Source organism: Molothrus aeneus, chromosome 1 (assembly GCF_037042795.1).
Source record: "Molothrus aeneus isolate 106 chromosome 1, BPBGC_Maene_1.0, whole genome shotgun sequence".
Lineage (NCBI taxonomy): Eukaryota > Metazoa > Chordata > Aves > Passeriformes > Icteridae > Molothrus > Molothrus aeneus.
Window position 1 is genome coordinate 52766380 of NC_089646.1, and position 25878 is coordinate 52792257.

The 25878-nt window shown below is 40.4% G+C and overlaps 1 protein-coding gene across 4 annotated transcripts in view; it reads right to left on the reverse strand.

Moving 5' to 3' along the window:
- Positions 1-5718: 5718 nt before the first annotated feature.
- HECW1 (HECT, C2 and WW domain containing E3 ubiquitin protein ligase 1) overlaps positions 5719-25878 on the reverse strand; it is a 253036-nt gene continuing 232876 nt past the window's right edge. For all 4 annotated transcript variants that reach the window (XM_066557176.1, XM_066557193.1, XM_066557201.1 and 1 more), the window contains 5 exons: positions 24475-24604; positions 20420-20566; positions 19555-19669; positions 18112-18310; positions 5719-10712 (listed from right to left, as the gene is read on the reverse strand). In XM_066557176.1, coding sequence (XP_066413273.1) covers positions 10601-10712; positions 18112-18310; positions 19555-19669; positions 20420-20566; positions 24475-24604 — 703 coding nt within the window. In that variant the 3' untranslated portion in view covers positions 5719-10600. The remainder of the gene's footprint in view (positions 10713-18111; positions 18311-19554; positions 19670-20419; positions 20567-24474; positions 24605-25878) is intronic.

The window sequence follows — 25878 nt, forward strand, 5'->3', positions numbered from 1 at the left end:
ACCAACCTGTCCAACCTGACCTTGAATGTTTCCAGGGATGGGATATCTACTATTTCTCTGGCCAACATAAGCCAGGGTTTTATCACTCTCATTGTAGAAAACTTCTTCCTTATATTTAATCTAAAACAACCCCCATTCAGTTTAAAACCATTAGCCCTTGTCCTATTACAACAGACCCTGCTAAACTCTTTGTCCCCCATCTCTCTTGTAGCCCCCTTCAAGTAGTGGAATGCTGCTCTAAGGTCTTCTCCAGGCTGAGCAACCACACTCTCTCAGCCTGTCTTTACAGAAGTGCTCCAGCCCTCTAAGCAGCTTTGTGGCCTCCTCTGGACTCACTCCAGCAGGTCCATGTTGTGGACCCCAGAGCTGGATGCAGCACTGCAGGTGGGCTCTCACCAGAGAGGAGCAGAGGGGCAGAATCCCCTCCCTCACCCTCTGGCCATGCTGCTTTGGAGGCAGCCCAGGACACGTTTGTGTCTCTGGGCTGTGAGTGCCCATGGCTGGGTCATGTCCAGCCTCTCATCCAGCAGCACCCCCAGGTCCTTCTCCCCAGGGCTGCTCTCCATCTGTCCATCCCCCAGCCTGTGCTGGTACTGGGGCTTGCCCCAACCCAGGTGCAGCACCTTGCCCTGGTCTTGTTGAACCCCATGGGGTTCCCATGGGGGCCACTTGCTGATACCTGTGGATGGCAACCCTCAGGTGTGGCAACTGCACCACTCAGCTTGGTGTCATTGGCAAATTTGCTGCGGGTGCACTCCATGCCTTTGTCTGTGTCATTAACAAATAGCACAGGTTCAAATATGGGCTCCTGAGTGACATCATTTGTCACTGATGTCCATTGGGACTCTCAGTCACTGGCCACCACCCTCTGAATGTGATGTCCAACCAATTCCTTATCCACCTAACAGTCTACCCATCAAATCCATCTCTCTCCAGTTTGGAGAGAAGGATGTTGTGGGGTGCCATGTTAAAGGCATTACAGAAATCCAGGTAAAAGATACCTGTAACTCCTCCTTTTCCCACTGATAGAATCACCCCATCATAGAAGGCCACTGGGTAGGTCAGGCAACACTCTCTCTTGGTGAAGCTGTGTTGGCTTCCAGAATCTTTTCCCACTTTGCTATGCACTATCCATAGAACAGACAATGCTTTGCCTAGTAGTACCAGAATATTGTGGAGCTGATATGTGACGTATTAATTTCAGTTGTCCCTCTAGAAAGGAAAAATATAAGCTTCATGACTCACTGTAGTTTCTCCTCTGCACTAAGATAGCACTGATCTTAGTCTTAAATTCTGCAGCATAAGCTTATCTACACAGGGAGAAACACACGTGGATATGAACAACGCTTATCTAGAGAAAAGCTAACAAGACATATCTAGGCTGGTTTCTTTCATGTGTTACCTCCTCTCATGTGTTACCTGAAAATGTATATGCTTTTTCTCTGCTCTTTGGATATTTGTGTTTAATCACTTAAATATTATTAGCTGCTGTATGTTCAGTTGCACTCAGATGGCATAGCAAAAATTAATTTCTGCTGGTACAGATAACTAACTCTTTGATGTTTCAATATATATTTTTTTCTTTCCGCAGTAGCATCCAAGGAGTTCATTCTCATGAGCTGTGTTTGGCCTGCAAGCTAAGAAGCAGGAGGTGAGGTGAAAGACACCACCACAGGTATTCTTATTGTTATTCTCATTGTTAAAAACAATGTCCCTTTAAATTTATGTCTGCATGCACTGGAGTGATTTCTATTCTAAATCACTGGAGTGATTTCTATTCTGTCCTGAAGAGGTGGATCGAAAGTGTTGCATAGTGACATAAGTTTTGTTCAGTTGTATCAATCTTACTCTAGGTTGATCATCACAGGATGTTTTCTTTTCCCAATAAAAATGTATTTGGGCAGCTCATACATGATAGAGAAGACACATGAAATCATCATCATCCTCATGGTCAATTTGTTATGGAAATATGAAATCTTACCATCTGTAGCTCAGCACATATAATTTAAGATAGTTTTCCATTTTGAATTGTTAAATTCATCCTTTCAACTTCTGTACTGATAGAGAACCATGATCATCTGTGGCTGGAATTTCTGCAGGCTGCTGAAATTCCATTCTGAAGTTAGTTATTCTGCATTGAAGCTACTTATTTCTTGATGTGGTGGTTTTATCTGTGAGGCAACAGGAAGAGTACATGTTCCTCACCTCAGGGGTTTTGCTCCTGTACAAAAATGCCTCTTGTCATCACATAACAGCACTTACACAAGAACTCTGAGTACCCAGCACCACTGAAAAACTGCCCCCTCCTATACTTCTGTACAAATGGATGTTTCTTACCACCTGCAGCAAAAAGTGTTATTAATCTTTTTTTCTAGTTTAAGGGAGGAAGGCATGGCTCCACTAAGTGGCAGCAGTAAGCATCATTACTGCCACCTTGCTGAATTATTTTTATATTCATGAGAGATTTAATATAAACTGCTGCTCATGTTACAATAAGATTTATTCCTCTTTTTCCTCATAGGGTTTGATTTCATAATTTCTAAGACAGATGAATAAACTTGGGCTTAGGGAATCTATCAGTAACCATTTCAAATACTCTCACAGGTTCATATTTTGCAGAAATTCTCATTTGAATGTGAATTTTACATATGTTATTATAATATTAACTTACCAGTTGAAAAACACATCATATGGGTCCCCACGCACTACATTGGGTGCTCCACAGATCAGTTTCACAGCTTCTCTGCAGTGGCCAGGCAGTCCCAAACACAAATTCACCTTTTACAAAGTTGGTAGACTGTATTTTACAAAATCCAAGATGCATCACTACTTATTTTATGGCTGTGTCCAGACCCCAAACTGTTTCAGTTTGTACATTTGGAGGACATTGCTGAAGCACAGTGATGGTGTTCAAAAGTCATGTCAGGGCTTTACATACTATAGAAGTAGGGGTTAAACTCTAAGGTCCCAGTTCTGATAATCAATGCACATATCACTAATGCTGTTAACTTACATACCTAAAGCAGGGAAGCCTATTTTCCATTGCCAAAGATGCCAAAGCTGTCAGTAAACATATCTTCACATACTGTAAGTATAATCTTATTTAGCAATATCTATTACTAATTTCAGTCATTCTTGAAAAGTCACTGATTGTACTTCAGTATCAAGACATACCTTAGAGGTACTGAAGTCAAATCACAGCTTGTAACAAAGTTCCTAAGCAGATTCCTGTGCTGCCCCAGCTGCATTTCTGCAAAGCTGTAACCTAAACATGATGACTTCATGTGGCATGCTGGTAGGGAACCTGTATTGCTTTGTCTACAGACTGAAGAATATGAAGTGCTGAAAACAGAAAAACTGGAGCATGTGCAGTTTATTTTTGTATGCTGTTTTGATCTTGGAAAACCAGCATTAGGAAATCACATCCAACAACACTTTTACAGTTCTTGTCTGTGGTCCATTTTGAAACTGGCTGGACACATTTTCAGTGTCACACTGCAGAGTATTTACAGAATTATTTTTTCCTTCTAACTGGTTTATTTTGTAAGTGGGAAACAAAGATAACCCAAACCAGTCTTCTAGTTTCATATTGAAAAAATCAAAAATTAAAATGTTCCTGAAGCGTATTACTCTTCACAAAAGGAAGGGCAAGTTACCTCAGTGTTACTATTGCTTATGATTGGTACAGAAAACTCCCCATGCAGCCCCATTATTTTCTTGTACCATAGCAGTTAATTAACTATATGAAATCCTACATGCCACAAGTCCAGGAAAAGAAAACCCCATTACTTGCACTGTTTGTGTGTTCCAGTGACTTCTATTCTATCCAATCTCAAAGAGCTGTAAGACAGCATTGTGGGGATGAGCTTCATTCACACCTCAATTAAAACAATATAAATCTGCTTTACATCAAAGCATAATACAAATAAGAACCAGGGCTCGCATTTCAGGTAGAATACTACAGTGAGTATTTTTCTTCTAAATTTAGTTTCAAGAGAGTAGAAACTAAACACAGCCACACATGCTTCATCTTGATTGATCCATGAAAGATATTTTCAGTCAAAAATGATTTTCGAGTTTACTAGAGTTAAATTTAAAAAATAGTAAGAGTGTCTTTGCAGCTCAAGGAAGATTTATGATTCGAGGAGACACAGCAGATGCTTTGTGCCTTTGTTCTCTTTGGCCTCTTGTACACGGATGAACAACAGGCTGCATGTGGATTTATTGTCTTTTGTAGAAAAAACTATGACACTACCACCACAAGGCAGGAAAAGATTGTTATTGATTTTTAATATCCTACAGAAGTATTACAGATTTGTTAGCATGCCAAGAGAGATGCTGGATGTACCCATGGAGGCGTCACTTGGACTGCTGCTCTATTTTATCTGAAATTCAGTTATTTGTCATAGAATCATAGAATGTTAAGGGGTTGGAATAGACCTTAAAGACCAACTGGTCCCAACCCTCTCCACCATGGGCAGGAACACCTCCCACTGGACCAGATTTCTTAAGACTGTATCCAACTTGGCTTTGAATGGGTTCATAGTATCCATGGGTTCACAGAATTTGAATGGAATCATGAAATGGGTTCTGGTAAAAGGCATGGTTCCAGCCACATACACAGATCACTGCTGCAGAAACTGACACCTCTGATGCACCCTAATGATCAGCAGCTCATCTCGCTGCTTTTTAATCAATATGGATTTTCCCTTCCTTTATATGCGAGCAAAGCATAGAAATCCAGCTTAGTGCCAAAATGCCCTCTCTCTCACTTCTTCCTCACACCCGTGCACAATCACACACACAGGAAATGAATAAAGGCTGAGCTATGAGACCTGGATTTCTTGAGCATGTGCATGGGTGGGTGCTACTCTTGCCACCAGCACCACCATCCCTGCTGAAGGAGAGCCAGCACTGGGCCTCGTGGACCTGTGCTCCTCCATATGGAGTGAAATGCAGTGCTGGCTCCAGAGGAGCTCTCAGGAGTTCTCAGAGTCACACAGTTTCACATTTGTTACTGATTTGTCTTGTGCAAGATACGCTCACCACTTCTATTGCAGTATCTTCCATGGATTTATATTTTTCCTTCTAGAAACAGTGCCTCATATTTGAGCTTTCCCATCCTTCCTATAGTACCACAATCCCTCATGAGGTGCCATTTATGTAAGAAAACAGGTATGGTGAGGAAGGTGTCTGCTGACGGTGTATCTGAGGCGTGGTAATCTATCCTGGAATGTGTTAATGAAACACGCCAGAGATATTACACTGACGAGCAGGAGAGAAATGGTTGTGACATACTGAGATGCTGGGGCACCTTGCTATGTATTTGCTGTCAACACAGTGCAGACCCAGCATATGCTATTAAGAAATCGTCCTTGCAGTTGCATTTCATCCCTATGATGCAGTAATTATACTTAGAAGCAAAGGATGTGTAAGTGGCATACACACTGCTTTTGTCCTTCTGTTTGACCAGACATCTCCTAAAGCGAGGAATAAGCTCTCATGCTCTCAAGGCAGGGTCATGCAAACCTGTGAGGAGAACCTCAAGTTTTAGACACATGCCCTGAAAAATTGATTAAAAGCAGTGCAAGGGCCTGAATACAATAGTGGGAAAGGACATGATCCTGAAACTGCAATTTTCAGGAAATTAGTGGGCTTTGACAATGCCAGTTTCCACCCTCTATGAAATAGTTTATTTGTAATAGACAGTCCACACAATGCCATAACAAAGTGATTTTATTGACATTCCTCCATAGTGATATGGTTGAATAGAAAGCACAGCCTGAGTATCATGTGACATTTTTCTGTCAATAAAAGCAAAATCAGTCCAATAATGAGGACCTTTCCTGCCACTGACTTTATGTAGTCTTTAACAAAAACTGTAACAGACATTTCCGTTAGATAAATCGGAAGCTGCAGGGAATTTGGCTAATGGTACAATATTTACTATACCTAGTATCTACTATCTACAGGAATCTGTTTTTCTACTGGAACAAAAGAACTACATGACTCACTAGTGAGAAAGTAACAATCCAATCTTTTGGACCTTGTGATAACTGGAAAATCTATCCCAGATTTAGTGTATTGCAGTAGTTTTATCTTTTCAAAATGAACACTGAGGTACAGCAAGAATAATAAAAAAGCACCGCATTTGTTGTAGAAAGATCTGTTGGTCTGCATTTGACTGAAAGCATTTAATCTTGACTGGGAATCCCTATTACTATGGAGACAGGGCAAATATCATTTCAACCGAAATTAAACAGATCTCCAGTCAAATTTGTTCTTCTGAAATTCCATGGACTGTCAAAGGATTAATAGTGAAGGACGAGTTTAACCTGTCCCCTGTGCATTTATATTTTAGCTTATTTCAGTTTCGATTTTCATGTTCAAATTCAGTATCCTATTGTTTCCAACTAGAGGTATGTCAACTATTTGTTACAGTGAAACTCGAACAACAAAACACAATCCCAACAAACACTCCCCTCCCCACAGGCCATATCTCAGACTAGACTATCAGCTCAAACCTCAGCTACAGTTCATTCAAAAGTTCATGGGCACTTGAGCAAACTGGGTGTAAAAATTCCCCTGTGTCAGACCTGTACAAAACTCATGATTTCTCCATTAGACGTTAGATGTAGTTTGGACCACTCACTTCTTGCCTTGTGATAGCCATGGACCTCTCTGGAACATAAAAGTCAAGTTTTGAATATGCACAGACTGAAACTGAACACTTATGTAACTTATTGCAGACTGAAGTGACAGCATTTGTAAGGTTTAGACCTGACGCTGTTAACACTAAGATACAGATGTTTATACTGGATCAAATCCTGCATTGCTCATGTGGTTGAACAGTCAGTGAGACTACTTCAAGCTGGAAGACCTACTGATGATTTAAAATACCTACTTCCATTCTCTTATCTCCAGATTAACGCTAACAGGATTTCAAAACCAGAAATACCCCCTTCCCTCCCTTAACCATTAATACCATCATGACAATAATTTTCAAAAACGTATGGGCCCTCTGAAACCATTGCCAGTATTCATTGCTCCAATCAAAAACTAGAATTCATGAAAGCTGTCAGATTGGCTTTTCCATTTTCACTCGCATTTTAAAAATCTAATGATGTTGATATTGTATCCTAATCTAGCCACCACCAGGTGAAAGAGCTGGAAAGATTATTTCACTGTAAATCTGCCCTATGGAATATCTTCTATTCTTTCCTGTAGGAAACAATGAAACCAGAATTTCTGTAATCAGCAGTCAGTGTTTTACAATTGAAGATGAAGACCCAGGGAGTAACAGCACTTGAATCAACAGATGAACTAGGAAGGGTATGTCTTGCATATGCACAAAGTCAATTAATTGCATAATGGGCAGGTTAAATAACAGGCTGAGGGAGGTAGGTTCCTCCCTCTCTCCTGTGAGCACCATTCACTGCCTCACTCTGACTCTGCAGATGCATGGCTTCCCCCTCACTCCAGGCTGAGACTGGATTCTGCCCATGGCATGACACAAGGAATGGAGAAATACTGTGAAATGTTGATCTGGATATCAGAAAGATGACGTAGGAGTTTGAAAACCTATTGGGGTAGGGCATTTGGGAAGAGAGAGGGATAGGGCTGGAATGGCAGAATGCAGGAAAAGCCACACATGGCATTTTCTTTCTCTTTGCTTTGCTTTATGAAAACAGTCAACCATCTCTATTCCTGGCCTTAGATCAAAAAAACTTTCAAGGAAATCTGCATGACTTTGTCAACTTAGAAAGCAGCTTTTAAAAAATATTAGGCTGTGTGCTTGAAAGACAACTTGGATCAAGGATTTTGATGGGAAGTAGCTGGCTATGCTCTGTGTTTCCCAGAGGAGCAACACACAAGGTGCTTGAGATGGCATCTGCCAAACATAATCTAGTTTAGTGTGTGATGAGTGCCAGAAAGTGTTGTGAAGAAGAATTTCAGGAGAAAGCCTTCTGTATTTCATTTAGTGGTGCTTGATGCTGTCTCTGAAATACAAACATCTTTTATTATGCTACAAAAAATAGTTTCACTTTTTTGTAATAAAATATAGTTTTAAAATACTTAAAAAAATTTAACTATACAGTGTTGTAAAGATTGATTTTTCCCCACTTTTTTACTATGTTATTGAGACAGCTCTTTATTTCCCTTGGCCAAACATGGACAAACCAGTTGGATGCTTCTCTTTCTTCTTATGTTAGAAGACATCCAACATTTGACATAGTACAGGTAACTTTATAACATCATCAGGAATAAATTGGGAACCATACAAGAATCACTGGATTTGGGGGCCCAGAGGTGAAGAGGCAGGAATTACATACATTGGAAGATTTCCATGTTCCTGGTGTGACTTGTCCTGATGAAATTCATGTGCACATGACAGATGCTCTGAGAAAAACATTAATTTTTCCATCTCTCTTGTGCAGTGGGCTGGTCACATAGAATCAATGCCTGAGAGCTCATTCATGGAAACACTAAACATCATTTTCAGTGTGGGGTACAATGAAGCTGGCCTGTAGCTGCAGCCTCTGTTTGCAATGGTAATATTAAACAACAACATAATAAAACATAGATTCTCAGTAAAAGCCACACAGTAAACTAGCATAAAAGTTGCTGAAATGCCACACAAATCAAATGAAGGGGCAATTTAAGTATTTCAGATTTTTATGTACCAGTAACAAAAAAAAAATTTTTTTTTTTGCCTAGAAATATATTTTTGGATCCATCACCTTTCAAATACCTACTGACCTAAGAATAAAAGCAGGAGAAAGATCTAAAGCTCTCAGAATGCAGTTTTTCAAATGCGACGAGGTTCTGTATAAAAATATGTGAGAATGCAGAGTCCAATTTTTTTTCCTCTGGTGAGAAAACTTAGGACAAAATAGATGTGTTAGATCTAAAACCGGTCTCCTGATTTTACAGTGATCTAAAGCATAACTAACACAAAACTACCAGTAACAAGCCCTCAAGGGGGTGTTGTACTTCATGCAAGCTGCTGAACACTATGATGTTACCTTCTCACGTACCTTCATAAATGTGTCACTTTGCATTTCTTGCATCCTTTAACATATTTAGTGTCAGAAGATACTTTGTATTTCTATTTCCCAGTTAAGACAAACACTTTCAATCTGAGATTGGTCTTGGAAAACAAGGGCAGCAAAGATTAATAACTAGAATGTAATCAGAGCAGTAGTTTGACTGTAACAGCCTCAGCAAAATCCATCCAAAGACAAGCCTACTGCTGTTTTCCTTTTTTTCCCTCCAAATTCAGAGTTGGAAAGTACACCAAACTGAAGAGGCTTATGTCTGCAGTAACAAGAGCAAGATCTTTAGTTTAGTGGTACTTAGAATGACTGGACGGCTTCCTCCAAGAGGATGTACAGAAAAATCTTAACACCCAGAGAGTTACAGTTCCCTTCATACCTGACAAACACCTTCATTCACTGCAGCTTCTCATTTGACAGACCCCAGACAAAAACATTCTGTCTACAACCAATCACTCTTGAGGATATGGACTATTCCACTGAACAAGAAAAGAGAAATAACAGAACTGACAACCGCCCCCAGCAACCATGGATTAGCCCAACCTAACAGAAAATAAATGGCTTCTGACACAGGGGATGGGATTGTCTAGACTTGTCATTTGGAAACAAACATTTTAAACATCAGAAAACAAAGATCTGGTAAACATAACCCAAGGGTATTCATAAGAGTAGAACATTCTTCTTACTTCCCCTCTTCCTTGTCATATACAATACTAAGGTAAGGGAGCCTTGTCCTTTATGCTACATAATAAAACATCCTTCTTGAGTGTGCACAACCTTGTGCTTCTTGTGTGGTAAACATTACAATGGAGATGCCCCTCCCGATAGCTCTGAAGTGCGAGTTCTCTCCAGTACTGGCAAGCAACAATCATAACAATCGCTGTTATGCTTTGCATTGCATTACAGGTTGGTGGTGGTTTTTTTTACTTTTTGAAGGTCTTATCTGCACCGTGTATCTGGGCCAGTTCCAGCTGATACAACTGATGTGGATCATGAGTTCATATATAAAAATTTCAGTTTTGCTCATAGGTGTCTTTCAGATGGACAATACATACAGGGAAAATAGGGATGGATGATGATATATTTGACCAGCTCCTAGTACTGGATTCAACGATTAAGAAGTAAGATGGGCTATGAATTGATTTAGAAGATATGGGTATATAAAAGCTTGGAATGCTTGATGAAGTTTGTTTTTAATTTTTTTAATCAACGTAGGTGGAAGTAAACATTTATTAACATTTGGTCAAGTGTAGTGTAACTTGCATTTGTATTTTCATTGTTATTAATGGAGGTATGTAGAGATATACAGAAACCTTGAGACAGTTGATTTTCTATTGCATACAGACTAGCAGTCCATTGGAAACAGAGGATGAAAGCATGAAGGTTAGATCATAGAGGGTGGCAGTTCTTCATGCACGGCTTTTGTTAATCTTGATTTTTGTTTTGTTTTCAAAAATAAAAACATGGGAAACCAAGATCAAATGACGGTGGACAGGAAAGGTGACATCATCTGCCATAAAAACACCAGAAGTGACTGAACCCCCTCATTCAAGTCCAAAGGTGCTAGTTTCTTCAACAGCTGTCAGCAGCTTTTCATACAGCATAGAATATGAAGGGTAAGGTGGAAGATCCAAACGGTTGAAACATGTGTGTGCCCTGTAAAAGGAAAATATGCTACATGTTAGGCTGAATCTCAGAAACTTGAGAAAATAAGAATTGAGAAAGCTAGCTTCTACTGAGACTCAAGACATTCAAGTTCACTCAAAGTAAAACTTTTTAATTCCACCAAAATATGAGGTACTGAAATGTATGTGCATATGCACCTGAATATGTTATACAGAAGACACAAGCTAAGTATCAACATAAGATCTGATATTCCTCCTTCGGATGTTGCAGGGCTCTTGTACGGATCTTGATGGAGAAGAATGCTGGAGGTCACTGAGGAGCTGGGGTTTAGGGCCTGATAAAGAAGTTCATTACTATAATTTTGGATGCTTCAAGATTTTTTAACAAAATGGCACTCATCTGTACATCCAACATGATCTGTCAGTAAGTTTTGCAGCAGTGGACAAACACAATGTGATGGAATACAGTGACAGAATGGGCTGAGCATGTGTTTGCAGTGAGGCAGGCCTGCAAAAAGACCATTCAGGGATCTGCTAACTGAGGAAGGAAGGCTGCTGAAAATATTCAGCAAGTCAGCTGTTGGCCATCTGCTGCAAGTCTGGCCTTTAAATGTTATTTATTTGTAGTATCCAAGACAAAAGCAAAATATTCTGTGCGGAGCAAGCTGCAAACTTGATGACCATCTCTTTCCCCAGTTTTACCATTACATTTACCTAACCTTATATTTACATTGGCAGCACCTTCAAAAAAAGCCATGGAATGGGTTCCATGCGTGCCTTCACCCTGTTGCAGCTTTTCTGGCAGCAGCAATTAGACCCAAAGGCAGACAGCCCGTCACTGTGGGAGGTGCTTTACAAATGTGGAGCAAAGAAATAGCTCCTGCCCCAACAGTTCAGCCATTTCAACTGACTGGGAAACTGCACAGCTCATTCAACAAATGGACGTGGGAGGGGCACATTTTCAGTAAAATTGTTTCAGTTTTTTTTCAGTCAGCTTTTAGAGTTTTACATAATGATAGCAATATTTCTATTTCCTCTTGCTCACTGGGATAAATGTGAATTGACAAAACTTTACAGAAGGAAATGTAGCCTCAATGGCTAAACAATGTCTGAGCTTCTGGCCCCTAGTATTTTTAGAAGCCATGGAGTTGTTTTACTTTGAGCTCTTCTATCTCAAACTTTAATTAAATCCTATTTCTCTTACACTGAAGCAGCAGAGCTATCTTGGAGAAAATAACATGAAGCCACACTAGTCATCTCTTAGGCCACCCACAAAGTGAGAAAGATGTAATGGTAGTAGATGGGCTGGCCTGAGACTTGTAGATTCAGAGGAAGAGCTTTATCAAGCACCAGTGGTGAATCATTAAAAGCAATCAGGCAACTGAAATAGCCAGAGGCACATAATCTTCACTGCATTACAGAATTTCAATTAGGAGAGCTTCTACCATTCTTTTTCCCCTTTCTGAATGAAGATTTGGTAGCTGGTTAGTCTCAGAAGTGAATACAATAAACACAGAATTTGTGGAAATGAGCTTGGAATGCCTGAGTTAGTGAAAAATGAACATTAAGAAAGCTGTTACTTCATTCATCTCTTAAAATTAAACATGGCAGCTCATGTGTATTATCCATGAGTAGCCCTGCAGTATTTATTGTTCATCTCAACAATCTTTGGTAACATAAATTGTTTCTACAATCCATTGGCAATACTATCAACCACTGGGAGTTAATTAAGAGGATTCTCATAGTCCGTTCAGAACATGTTTATCACAGGCAAGAGAACCCCATGCAGAGATAGCCAGTCTTGAGGAGCTCAGCTGCTGGGCTCCAGAATTGGAAGTGGCACAGCCATGGTGGTTCAGGTGTGAGTTCCTCCAAAGCAGTTTTACAGAACCAGACCTCTGTATGGTATTTAACCATGGTATATTTAACTGTTTGAGACAACAGCATCTCAGACATTGCTGCTGTGCATCCTCTTGTGTGGTACAGCCATATCCACAGCCACTGACTCTGGTGTTTACTTTCTTGCAGACATTTATCTTGAGAGATCATTATCCATCTGGTTTCACACTGGTTGTGAAACAACCTTTCAATGCTGTTGACTTTTAGACATCCTTGACCTCGCCAAACTCAGAAAAAAGATACACTCCTTTTCTTACTATGATGTTTACAGATATGGGCTCTTCTGTAGAAGGTCTCAAGGAATTTATTGTGGGGAGCAAAGAAAGGAAAAAAAATGTTAACATGTCTAGAAACACTGAAACATTTTGCTAAACAACACTCTCGTGTTCCCCATCTCAACAACGTCACAGAAAAAAATCCTTGCACTTCAAAGAAAGGTGATCAAATTTGAAATGAAAAGAGCGTTTCAGAAGCACTATCCAGGTAAGGTTTACACTTCTACCTACTTATGGTGCAAACCACAATAGATTGCCAAGGGCAAAACCTGAGTTCATATTCTGGTTTGTGAAACAAGGGTGGATCTACTGCAACTCCAGTGATGCCTGTGAAGCCCACTCAGTCTTAAATAAGGATAATTATGTGCAAAACTGTCTGTTTTTTATCATATATTGTGTGATACTGCAGTACACAGGGCAATTAATAATCAGTGATACTTTCCATAATGCCCAATGTTGTCTAACTGTGCTCCATCCTCCAAAGGGGTAAATTCCTCCTGAATTATGTTGGCCTCCTACTACTGATCCCAGTGAGAGTGACTACAGTAAGCATAACCAGAGAACACTTGCCACACATACTGGGGTGAAAACATCACATCAGTAGTGCAAGAAGTAGTCACAGCAAAGAGAAAATATTTCTTCCCTTGATTTAAGCCTCCTACCACATAAGCCTGCTGACATTTGAGAGGGTGTTCAGGGAATGTAAGGCCTGGAATAAGAATTACATTGGTAAGAGCTTTTATGGGAAGGATTCTGGCTTCTCCAGAAGAAAATGCAAGATAAAGTAATGTAAACCAACTCTGACCCTCGTATGCCCTCATCCTCCAGTAATTTAAGCAGTAAATGGACCACTTAAAATTTCATTCTTCCTGGCAGTCTGTCTCTATTACTTAATACAGTTTTGGTGGGCTTGAACCCTGAATCTTGCTCATTGTTCACAGTGCTATGCTATTTCTTTTCTTCTAAGAATTCTTTCTAAAAATTATAAGCTTTTAAGATTTTTGCATTCTTCTTTTCTTTGTCAGTTCTCTTATTCCCCATAAAGATGAGAATCCAAAGGCAGTTAAAGTGGGCACAGAACCCCCTGCTATCTTAATTATAGCTTGAAACTATCTACTAAAGTAAGGCTTACATTCTAACATAATCACACCTGCCAGGCAGAAACTGGGCAGTTCTGTTCACCTTGCTTTCGTTAAATGAGCCCACAAACCCCCCTTGGTCAATCTGAGAACCCACCAATAGTAGCTTTTGTTCCTTCTGCCTGTAAGAGGGAACACTTACATGCTGTCTGGGAATCAGTGTTAAACAGATGAATGTAGATTTGTAGCTGATACTGCTGTTGTATTGAAGAGGAAAGAGAAGATGGATGGTAAGAGACAGCAAAGTCCATGCACTCAGTCCATTGGTAAAGAAGGAAATAATGAGAATAAAGTTCCTTGTAGTCACAATCTTTTTTTTTTTTTAATTAGAATATGGAACTCTGTGGTGATTAAATACTTGATCATCCAACAGAGAAGAACAGAATTCTCTTACAAAAGATCAGATATTTACTAGCACTGGTAATCTGCATCATACATAACACATACTACACTGCTGAATGAAAATCTCTTCTGATGAAAGAGTAGTTGCAGCTCAGCACTGTTGGGGAAAGTGACCTCATTGCGTCAAATGTGATTATTTGAATCCCTGGGATACACACTGATGTCCTTACTTACTTGATACTCAAACAGACATAATCTTGGAACTGGCAGGAGTTTTTGCCAGGTGAGGAGTGCAGTCACAAGGTGGGACAGTGGCATTTGTAGGCACCAAACACTTTTTCCAGCCGAGGATTTAAGAAGACTGAACTGTTGCCTCCTATAGTTATAGTAGAAAGCACTGCTAGTTCTTAGCACAGGTCTGTTTTGGGCCAGGAGTTCTGCTCCCATGGTACCAAATGAAGCTCTGCTATTCCAGCTAGAAAACCAGTGGCTTTTCATTAATGTTTGGTGGGGAACAAGAATCCGTCCTAGCAGAACTACCACTAAAACTGATTCCATTTACAAACCTACATGACACAGAAGAGGTGAAGAGAGGATTCCTGCTACAGAAGAGGCTGTAGGTGCAAAAATTCTCCAACCATCCCTACTCTGGCAACCAGTTAAATGAGTAACACCTTCATTTTGGGACAAAGCTTTCCATATTATATAGGAAGAGTAAAACTCAACCTTGATGAACAAGTGATTGAACCTGCTATTTTATATGACAAGTTATACCAGTTTGGAAGAACCCATGATGCAGATTTACACCGACAGATCTGCAAAGCTGGCAGTCTCTTTGGAACCTGCTTTAGGGTCATTGTCTGGAGATCTGGGATTAGAGCAACATCTCTGAGCTGTATGGTGCCTCAAGTTTCTAACATATGTGATCTCAAAAGTAAATACAGATAGGAAAAATGTGTCTGGCTCATGTGCACACTCCAGAAATAAAACAGTGGTGTAATCTTACTCTTAGTCTTAGATGAACATATTACACCACGATTACCCTGTTCATGCAGGGAGCTGGTACTAATGAACAAATCCACCAACTTAGAATGAAGTTACTGGATGTTCAACCTTCCTGAAAAAGTCTTGCTTACCCTCAGTACTTTCAAGAAGCACTCTAAGTGCCATGTATTAGGGCTATTATTTGAAAAGTGTTTCATTTTAGAAATTTACACCATGCCTTTTTTCTGGCCTTGCCATGTTGCTGTTGCAAGTGCCTATGTGCTAACACCTATGTAGTTTAGGTGTTAGCACATGTCTGCTCACTATAAGTAAATGGTAGTTGCATGCTCCATTGCCCAAGTGTAGGGATATTTGCCAAACTACCTCAGCCATCTGGAGCAGAAGTAAGGGAACAGGTAAGGAGTCATGGATTCTCCTGATAGAGCTAAAAGTTCTCTACACATTGTACAGCAGTTAAAGTGAAAAGGGAATTTGTTGTGGTTTATTGTAAAGTTAGTTACACTCATGTCACGGGGTTAAAAGGCTGACAGGATATGACATAAGACTTTTTCTTAGCCTGTAAGTCTTAAGTATGTAAATAAATCTAAATAAACGTGGGCAAATCATAATCAGGTATTTAAAATACAAGTTTTAAATAATACTCATTTAGTTGCTTAACTAAGGATTTAGGGAAGCTCCAGGTACAGCCTGTGTATTTTATGCATTTCTTAGCACTGTGTATACTTGGCAGCACCCCATAATTTTATAAAAATGCAGGCAATAATTCATGGTGATCAAGCTGTGTTTATTTCCCATGAGCAAGTTTTTTTTCTTTTTCCCCTGGCTAAAATGAATGCAGAGCTCTAAGACTTCTAATAAGTGCTACCAACTTTCACCTGGAAAGGAGGCCTCTGTCAGGGAGAGCAACTCATTCAGAGATCAGCAGACAAACATAAAATCTCGAGGCTAACTGAATCTGAGTCAGAAGTAGTGCCTAGGTTCACAAAGAAAGTTAAACAGAGCAGAAAGGGGCCAATTACCTTTTCAGAACTTGATGGGTAAGGCCAGGGCATTTTCTGTGCATGCACCAAGGTCCACCCTTCCCTCTCACCCCTTTGCACCCCAGAAGGAGTGCAAAGAGAGCTCTGCAGAAACGCTGCAGAGTCTGTGACTGCTGACTGTCTGCAAGCAGGAATGTCCTCAGTAAGCTCCGAAACCCTTACATAGAACCTGACTATATAAATATACTGCAAAAGGAGGACCTGGACTACAAATAGCAAACTGTTGCTCTCAGGCTTTCTTACCGCATTGCTGGCTGGAGCTCAGATGGCATGAGTCATCTTACTGACCTTACATGTTTTCATCTTGTTTTAAATCGCACATCTAGCTTCATGTAGGCTCCAGCTCTCCATATAATCTTCACAGAGTCCTTATGGTGGATGCACACAAACCAAAATGTTCCAGCTGTGACTCAGCTGAGCTATTTCTAAAGTCTGTGTTCAGGTGAGATGAACTGTTCCTTGAAAACACTCCCATCTCCTGACTTTAGAGGGAGTCCACATAAGATATCAGCTCTGAATGCCTTCTGATATAGTGCCTTGGCTCCAGTTTCTGCATCTCCCACTGCATAAGCATGGGTTAGAGCAGACTTGGACTGAGAGGGTGACCAGATTTGGACTTTACCTCTCCAGAGGACTCAGGTGTTTGCTCAAGTCCATGTCTTATGGTATGTTTCTGGGCAAACAACATGGAGAGCAAGTAATGAGAAAACTGGACCAGACCCTTGGTTAATTGATTGTCTGACAATATTTGTGAGATCTATGAGATGAAATTTCTGCTCTGTGCCATAAAAGTGGCCTCCTTTGCAGTGTAGCTGAAAGCAAATGATAAGAGCAGGAAGAAAGCATCCTTTGGAGGGCAAATGTGATATAAAAGGGCCACTGTAGCAAAAGTATCTCAGAGGCACTGAAATGTTCTGTAATCCCAGTGGGGCAGAGCCTCAGGCAACTGTCAGGACATTCAAGAAAAGGTGACTCGCTTCAGTAAGGAAGGATGAGTGCTGGTCACCCATAAAGAAGTAAAGCAGAACTCACAGCTGAAACCATCAGTGGCTGTGCCATCACTCTCTTGGGTGGCCTGAGGCAAGTCCACCCCTTTGTGCCCCTGCCCCTTTGTTCTGAAAAGGAAGATGACCTCTCCTTTGGGAATCACTGCCGAGTCTGTTGATTCTGTATGACATTATAGCTCATTTGCTCCTAGCTGGCTGACTGAACTAGATGCAACAAATTGGATATTATCAGTGAAGTTCTGTCACTAAGCTTCTTCATTACAAAAAAGTGGAACCATCAGAATAAATGAAGGGATTACATTCAGGTCTCCAGCCAAAACTCAGAGACAGATTTTGGCTTTCATGTCTCTGTAAATTCAGAAGTATTTTTGTTAGCACTTTGAAAGTGAAGGGAACAGAATCAGTTGACAAGCTCCTGTTGATCTGAATCTGTTCCAGAATCAAAATAAGAGAACTAGGTTTGAACCTATGGAAATCTTAATCTTAACCATTTCCAAAGATTTCAAATAGTTTGAATTGAGCCTACAAATCAAAAAGACAGCAAAAGAAAACACTTTTCTCTGAATGTAATTACAGAACAACAAACTGATCATTGTTTGTTGTTTTTTTTTTTTTTTTTTTACATGTCCTTACTGTATTCATTAATTGACAGAGAGATGGAACAAAGTACCAGGCCTGTGTTTCTAACAGCAATTCTGGTACAAAGTCCTGGCTGGGACGTACCTTGGGAGGGAGGTGATTTTCCCCCATTTCTCTATGCAGAAGCGCCGCAGGCCATTGCTCCCTCGGAGAGCAGCAAAGCCCTCGTAGGGCACACTCGACGTTCCCGTGACGAACTGCAACAATCGCAGCCTCTGCTCGTTGTTAAACCTCTCCACAGCTGCCCAGAACCACCGGATCACTATGTGTCCATCATGGTAGCCTACACCAAGCAAGAGAAATAAAAATCACGCCCTCCTAACTGAGAAGAGTAACATTGAAAAATGTTCCCATTAGCATGGGGCAGTAGATCTCCTACTGGAAAGATCCTGGCCTAACAATGTATCTTGTTCTTCATGGGCAGTAGGTCCCAGCTTTTTTTTTGTCCTGGATACTATAATATCACTAACTCATTTCGGACCCTGAAACTCAAAAATCCACTTGAGACTCATTGGTCTCTTACAAACCTTTTGGCAAGAACTGTGGTTACATGCATGCGATATTAAAGACCAACAGCAATATGCCACACAGTGTGAGTCTTAACAAGTTAACAATTTCTGGTTCCTGAGTAAATTCTCTCTTGGATTGCAATAGCGTTCGACATATGGAGAGGAGTTGGCTGCCACAAGCCCTTCCCTGGCAAACTTCCCACCTGAGGGGCTCTGAGCCTTGGTTTGTGCCAGTGAGAGCCAGCATATACCAGGCTGAATTTGTTTCAAAAGTTAAATCGAAAAGTGTAGGAGGAGAATAACACTAGGGACCAGCTGTGCTTGTGGTAAACTGCATACTTCAAGGTAACCCAAAGGCTGGGCAGTGACCAGCAAAGACTGAAACCTTCTATTTCAGGGGAGGGTATGTGAACCTCAGGAACTTTCCACTTGTGGTGCAGAACCGGTGGATTTCACATTTTTTCATCATCCAAGACAGCCTGGATAAATCATTCTTTAAAGCAAAACCAGACCAAGCAGCAGAGAAGGGGAAAAAAATCCAACTTGACATAGTTTAAGCTAAGGGGACAGTTAAACAAGATCTATACATTGTTGAAATGTAATTGGCAACTGTGAAATTCAGCTCCTGATTTTAGCTACCTGCTAAAGCCAGTAGGACTTGCGGAACTACTTTCTGTGAGGCTAAGAGTTCAGTCACAGTCATCTTAGATGATTTGTAACTTTTAGATCTAATTGTGCAAATCCTTTTCAGTCCGTAATGGTCAAAACTCCTTCTAACTCTGCAGTAATTGAATAGATAAAATCTGGATAGAAATAGCAGAAGCAATTTCAGTAGTATAACACCACAACACCTGAGCTCTTACTTTTTTTTTTATTTCAGGAGTTATTCTTTGCAATAACTTCCTGGACAAAATACGGCATTTTCCCTCAGGAAAGACAGAAAGAGAAGATGGAGCAAGACTTCCATGTTTTAGACTGAAACAGTCAAGATAGTAGTAAACATGAGCAGGCAGTTTACCTCCACGATATTCTGTGTTGTTCCGCCAGTCATTGAGATCTATTTCTGCAGTGCCAGCTATAACTAGCTCCAGTTCTCTGGCATCAAAAACAGAGACAAGCCTGGAGTCTACAACCTGGAACACAAACCACCTGTAAGCACAGTTCAGACTGGAAATGAAGCAAAGTCTTATAAACCTATGGTTCTGGTGGCCAACTCTTTATCCTGACAAAGTTTGAATGTTTGCATTCACATATTTGTGTAGGATTAGGGAAGGGCAAGAATAGGTGACTACATGGGTTGGTCAGCAAAGCCAACTGGTTTTAACCCAGTCCTTGTAACAGTTCTGCCAGAAAGATGTTCTCAGATCCAGGTGTTCAGCAAAGATAAACTGCAAAATCCAGGGACAGCAATGGAGCAGTATCCGGGAATACCACCAGCAAGCTTGGACTGCACCTGCGGACTGACTTTCCTGGAACAAATCCCTGAAGACACAGTGTGTTTCATCAGATTCTCATCAAAGTGTACAATTCTTCACAATCTTTCTTTGTCAGGGACTCCTAATCCTCACCCAAAATCACAACATAGTAGAACAAAATTTGCAAATGCCTACTTCTCTCACTGAGTGAATGGAAAGCAGTGTAGTTCTTAACTCTTGATCATAAGTAATGCTTTATCACATTCAGAAGACACATTTCTTTCCTTTTTCCTTTAATCCTAAACCCACTATATCCAAGGTCTCTGTCTGTAGAGATGCAAGAACTCCAATTCCTTGCTGTTTGTGTCTGTTTAGTTACTCTCTAGGGTACCAATGAAGCATTTAACCAGGGTGCTACTCATTCAGGTGAAGGAGGGATGACTGTGGAAGCATCACTTTGCTACTTACTTCGTAGAAGCCACGGACCAGGGCCTCTGTTTGCTGGACCACTCCTCGTTCCACTCGCCACTTTACCATTCTCTCGATGTACTCCTTTTTGTTCTTTTCTGTCACTGCTGTATTTGCCCCTCCAGACTTCAACTCTCTCTCTGTCACCTACAGAACAAAGATAAACAGTGGTGTAGCTTTGCATGGATCATGTTGTGTTTCAAACATGAGATCATCCAAGCCACAGTACAGGAAACAATAGGATGGAGAGACAATCACAGTATTGGAGTAGCAGATTGCTTTGCCAACTGGAAGGGATATCTACTTGTCTCTTAGGCAACAAGTGTTACCCTTCCCCAAGTGCTAGTAAAAATGTTTACTTAGAAATGCAAACAGCTAAAGAAAGTATCATAAAATGAATACTCCCAATACACTACCTAAAACAAGACCTGTACAGCAACCTTGCACAGATAAATAGTCACTGTGGGGTTCAGAGTTTTGTGTCAGCCATCCAAACATGAGAAGAGTTTGTACTGTAAATAACTTTTTCTTATTTTAAGCAAGAGCTGCATAATTTCTTTGCACTTTAATAGTTAATTTAGGTGGCTTGGGTTACAAAAGCTTGAGATTGAGAAGAGATTTAAGGAATGAGTCTGGATCCCACCCAGCAAGCGCATACTCCTCCTCCCATGTGACAGAAAATTGTATTTGTCTTTCAATTATTTTCACATTCAATTCAGTTGATTTAAAAGGAAGAATATGTTGCTCTTGTCTTCAGTTTTCTGCTGCTATAACAACGATGTCCACCACAGACATTAAATGAACTGTATGAATACATATTCATTACTAGCATTATTTATATTATTATCTATTTATTAGCCCAGCAGACAGCATACAGCACAGCCAGTATTTAGGTCACCTTACTTGAGGGACCTATTGCAATATTATGAATTGAAAAACATTGGCTGAGTCATCTAATTGGTAGCTTAGTTGAGAAACAACAGGAACAAGTAAAGCTAGATGGAAGGAGTTAGGAATTCTTAGCTGGTTCAGGTTAAATTCCCAAACATAAATCATTGCATCACCATTATACAAGCAATGCTGCATTGTCCAGAAAGCAGGGCTCTGGCCCAGCTACCATGCTGTATTCTTCAAGGCTGTGAGGCATTAAGGTGTATCTGCCAATCCAAAGACTAAGTGTTGTCTAGCTTTAAGCATGACCATAATTCTAGATGTTCAAAGTTTCCTGCAAGACTTCCCACAAACACCTAAAAAACTATTGTTTTTTTAACTTCTCATTATCTGTATAAATTCAAATACTATTAATTATCTATGATTGGAGGCTAACAATCAATAGCAATGTGACCCTATTTCAGGGCTTTTGTTCTTAGGGGCATTAACTGCAGCTGTGAGCTACAATTGAGAATCAGGTTTCAGAGTAGCAAGGAGACATTTCAACCAATGTAGCTCACTCCTTTTACCTGATGGGAACAATTGCCAGGGCTCAGAGACAGGCTGTATCCACAGAGAGCTCAGAGTAAGGCCTGGAAGAACACTTTCTACTGGGTAAAAGCATGAGAAAGTACTTTGGGTCACAAGCAACTGACACATCTCTGTCTTCTAAGTGAAATTCTCAAACTGTCATTCCCCCACCAGTAAAATTGTAATGCTTGATTTGACACTGTATCACTGCTGTTACAGGAGTGCTCTGGGTTCTAGTACACAAGAAGGCTGGAACTGATATGGAGTAAATTCTCCTTAAGAAACGACCAAGAAAGAGGATTTGGCCTGAAAGCCTTAGAAGTTCAATACACATAAGAGATGAGACAAGAAAATATGAAAGTAGCAGTGAATGGTCCATAATAAAGTCATTGTGGAAGCAGGACAGAAGGGCTGTAACCATCTACTATACAGCTCCTCAAGGAGACCGTATATTTCTCATTTTCCTTACCCAGCTCTTGAAATCCAAATGCCCAAATATTAGCAGAGCTCCCACTGTGATCTACACTTGCACATGTACCAAGCAAAGCAATGCTCAGATGGCATTTAAGTGGTTAGATACTCTTGGCATGAAAGAATTTCCAACTAGGATCCATCTGTGAGCATAAAATATGACTGAAATTCTTTGTTATTTTGCTGTCAGCACTTAGTAAATTTCAAGATGAAAATCTTTCACTTAGGACACTTGGATTCTGACGGTTGTAATTCACAGTGAGAACCAACCTTTCTCCCCATCATTAGTTCTAGCAAAGTCAGTGTCCAGTACATAGACAACAGCATCAAAAAGTACTAGACAACAGCATCAAAATCCAACCTTTAGTGTTCTTTTGCTTTTATACCACAGTATCCTCAACAGATTGTAATTTTTTTCTATTCTATTTGGAGCCATCTCTTATCTTCCACAACAGACTCCTTTGTACCTGTTTTCTCTTTCCTTTGAGGAGAGTATAACAAGTAATTAGTGTGCCAAATGTTACCTTCAGATGCATCAGGGCAACTCAGTTCTTATTCAACTTTGTAGTCTTCCCTTGTAAATACAAACTTGTCTCATCTGCCTTTGTGAATATGTCTGTATGCTTCTGTCTGCCTTTGTGTATTAGTCTCATGTAGCCATACCTTCCAGGGAAACCACTGTACTGTCAATTCAATGTCATGCAAGCTCTCAGTTCCAAGTCCATGAAAAACTCCTGCATTTGAGTCTGTGGAAAAACAGTGTTATTGCTCCTACAGATGCTTCCTACTTTAATTCTTCTGCCCCATTCTTTTCATCTACCCTTAACTCTGCTCATCCTTTGTAACCTTTTGCTATACTCAGGCTAAATTCAGTTTTTAATATATTCCCTGAAGCCTTGCTTGCTTTCTGTTACTTTAAAGCTCATAGCTGAGCAGGGCTGGAATTCCTCCCCTCAGAAACTTGTCAAACTCTTCCCTAGCTCACAGAACTACCCTAGCTTTGTGCAATCCCTCCAGGAAACTTAACTGTCAAGTGGTGAAAGCCATTCTCTGGATATTCCTGTGGATACACAGTTTGTGGTGACTGGGAATGGGGCTGCAGCTGAGCCTCATCCCTAATGGACTACGACAGCGTAGGACCTGTGAATAGTATGGAAGGCAAAGAAACATGGAATGCTGATGCGTATTGACCAATCACAAAAGGGCAGTGAGGGCACACAGGTGTGATGCGTGTAAGATGGAGGGTATATAAGGTCATATTACACTTGATTTCTCTGCTCCTTTTGACACTGTGTATCTGTTCCTTACAAGGTATCTCCATCCCCTGAGCTTCTGCAGTGCTTGGTGGGCTTCGTTCTCCAGCCTCTCTAGTTCTCAGTATCTCCTTGGAGATCCTTAATCATGGTCTGAATATTGTTTTGATTCCCTTCAATGCTTCCCAGAGATAGTTATAATCCAGCATGGTTTGCAACACCAAAAAGCACCAGGGTTTCAGTGCAACCCAAAGAATCCCACAGGAGACATTTATTCTGATTGCCAGACTGCACTTAAGCCAGTGTTGCACTCTCCCTAAGGGTCTAGTGATCAGCCAGGTTACAGAGAACTGTCTGACTAAGGTAGAGCTGAGCTGCAGAAAGCACAACAAATAGATGTACATACCAAGTTGGTAAGTAGGTGCAAGGCAAGTAAGAGACACAGAATCTAACAGGGAGATATTAGACAAAATAATGGTAAGGATTGCCAGGTCCTACAGCACCTGTGAAATGTTTTTTATCCCTCCTAATCCATCCTTTCAGTCACATCAGCTTGAAGTTACATTGCTTGCATTCACCAAATGCCACATCTGTGTGAACTACACCCTGGAGAGAAGAGCTGCACTCCCGAGAATTCCTCATGCTTATCAGAGTGTGGCTCAACAGGCCCGTAGGGGGGCTGGTATTGTATATTATACACCCTAAGAATAAACATCTGCCTTGGAACAGGTGGCTTGAAAGAAACAGAAGGTAGGAGAAGAAAATGTTATTGAAAGGCTAAAGGATCTGTTCTGACAGAAAGATGTTCATCATGCTCAACTTTGTCAGCTTCAAATTTGCTTTTCAGATGTTTTACATAGCTGTGCTCACCTGTCCAAACACCTCCTCGTTCACTGTGAAGGTTAGATCCAGGATATCTGTGATATTGTTATCCTTCATCCACTGCAAGCTCTGATGGAACTCTTCATCCAGGTACTCTAAGTCACTTAAATCACATGGCCTGATTGCAAGACAAGAAAAAATATATGGTCCTGTGACTCCTGTCAGAATGATTTCCTACTCAGTGTGTGAACAAATTTACTGAAGATCCAACATAAAACTGAAGTTCATTTAGTTTTGTTAACATCAAAGGCTGTTTTAAAGACCCTCTTGAAGCAGTTCTGCAACTGTTTGCTTTGCATAGCTGGGCTCAAGGCCAAATCTGTTGGCTGCCTGCATTATTTGCTGTCAAAAGACACCCCTGGGGCTTGATTTTACGTGGATCTTCAGGATGCTCTGCACTTCATAGCACATGTGTCCCTTCAGCCCCACTGTGCTGTGCCTGGCTGCTTCCATTATCTATCATCTGCCAGGTAAGCACACAGCACTGACACAGGGCAGATCAGGCAGCCTAAATTTCTGCTAATAAGGAGCCATCCCTGTCTGCTGAAAGGACAGATTTGTTATGAACAGCCTGGTTTCTAACTCCTTAAAGGGGCAACAAGGATGCAGGGAGAACCCTAGGTTTCAGCCTATTTTCAGACTACATCAGGTACAATTGAGTGTTTGTACCCCAGCAATAATAATAGTTTTTAAAAACCCAACAAAGAATAACATGATAAAGAACTTAAAGGACTGTAAAGACAGGTATCTTTGCTGATTTGGAATCAGCTTAATTGATGAAGCTGTTTCAGCTAAGCTTTATTCTGCTCTTTAGCATTTAATTGCAGTCTTGAGTTAATATTTATGGCTTTTTTATTGTTGTAAAAATTTTGTGTACCTTGTTTTACTTTAGTCTATTAATTAAAGAGGGACTGATTGTCAATCTAAATTAACCTGATAAACTTCAAATTGAAAGTAATGTATTCTTGGTAGCTTACACTTACTAAAATAAAAGACAAGAGAAGACCAAAAAAACATTCCCTGGTTATATCTACATGAACATTCTTAATTAACCCAACTTATGTTTTAGAATGAAAAGCTACTCTGCCAGTGAGGCATGACAAATGATGTATTTTTGCTTAATATAACCTCTGCCCTTTTTTCCTTATTATTTTGTTTCATTCCATTAAGGATGTTTTTCAGTCTTCCACCTGGCTGAAGGTGGAATAACTTTGGAATAACTTTTCACCAGTAGTAAACTCTGGAGTTATGTGTCAGAACTTTCTGATGTGTTTTTCTAAATGTCATACTTATTTATTTTTGTCAACATAGTATTTATGAATGGCAAATTCTTGGAGAAAGCAAAGAAAAATTAAAATATGTTCATTTTCTATCGCAGAACAACAACCCACC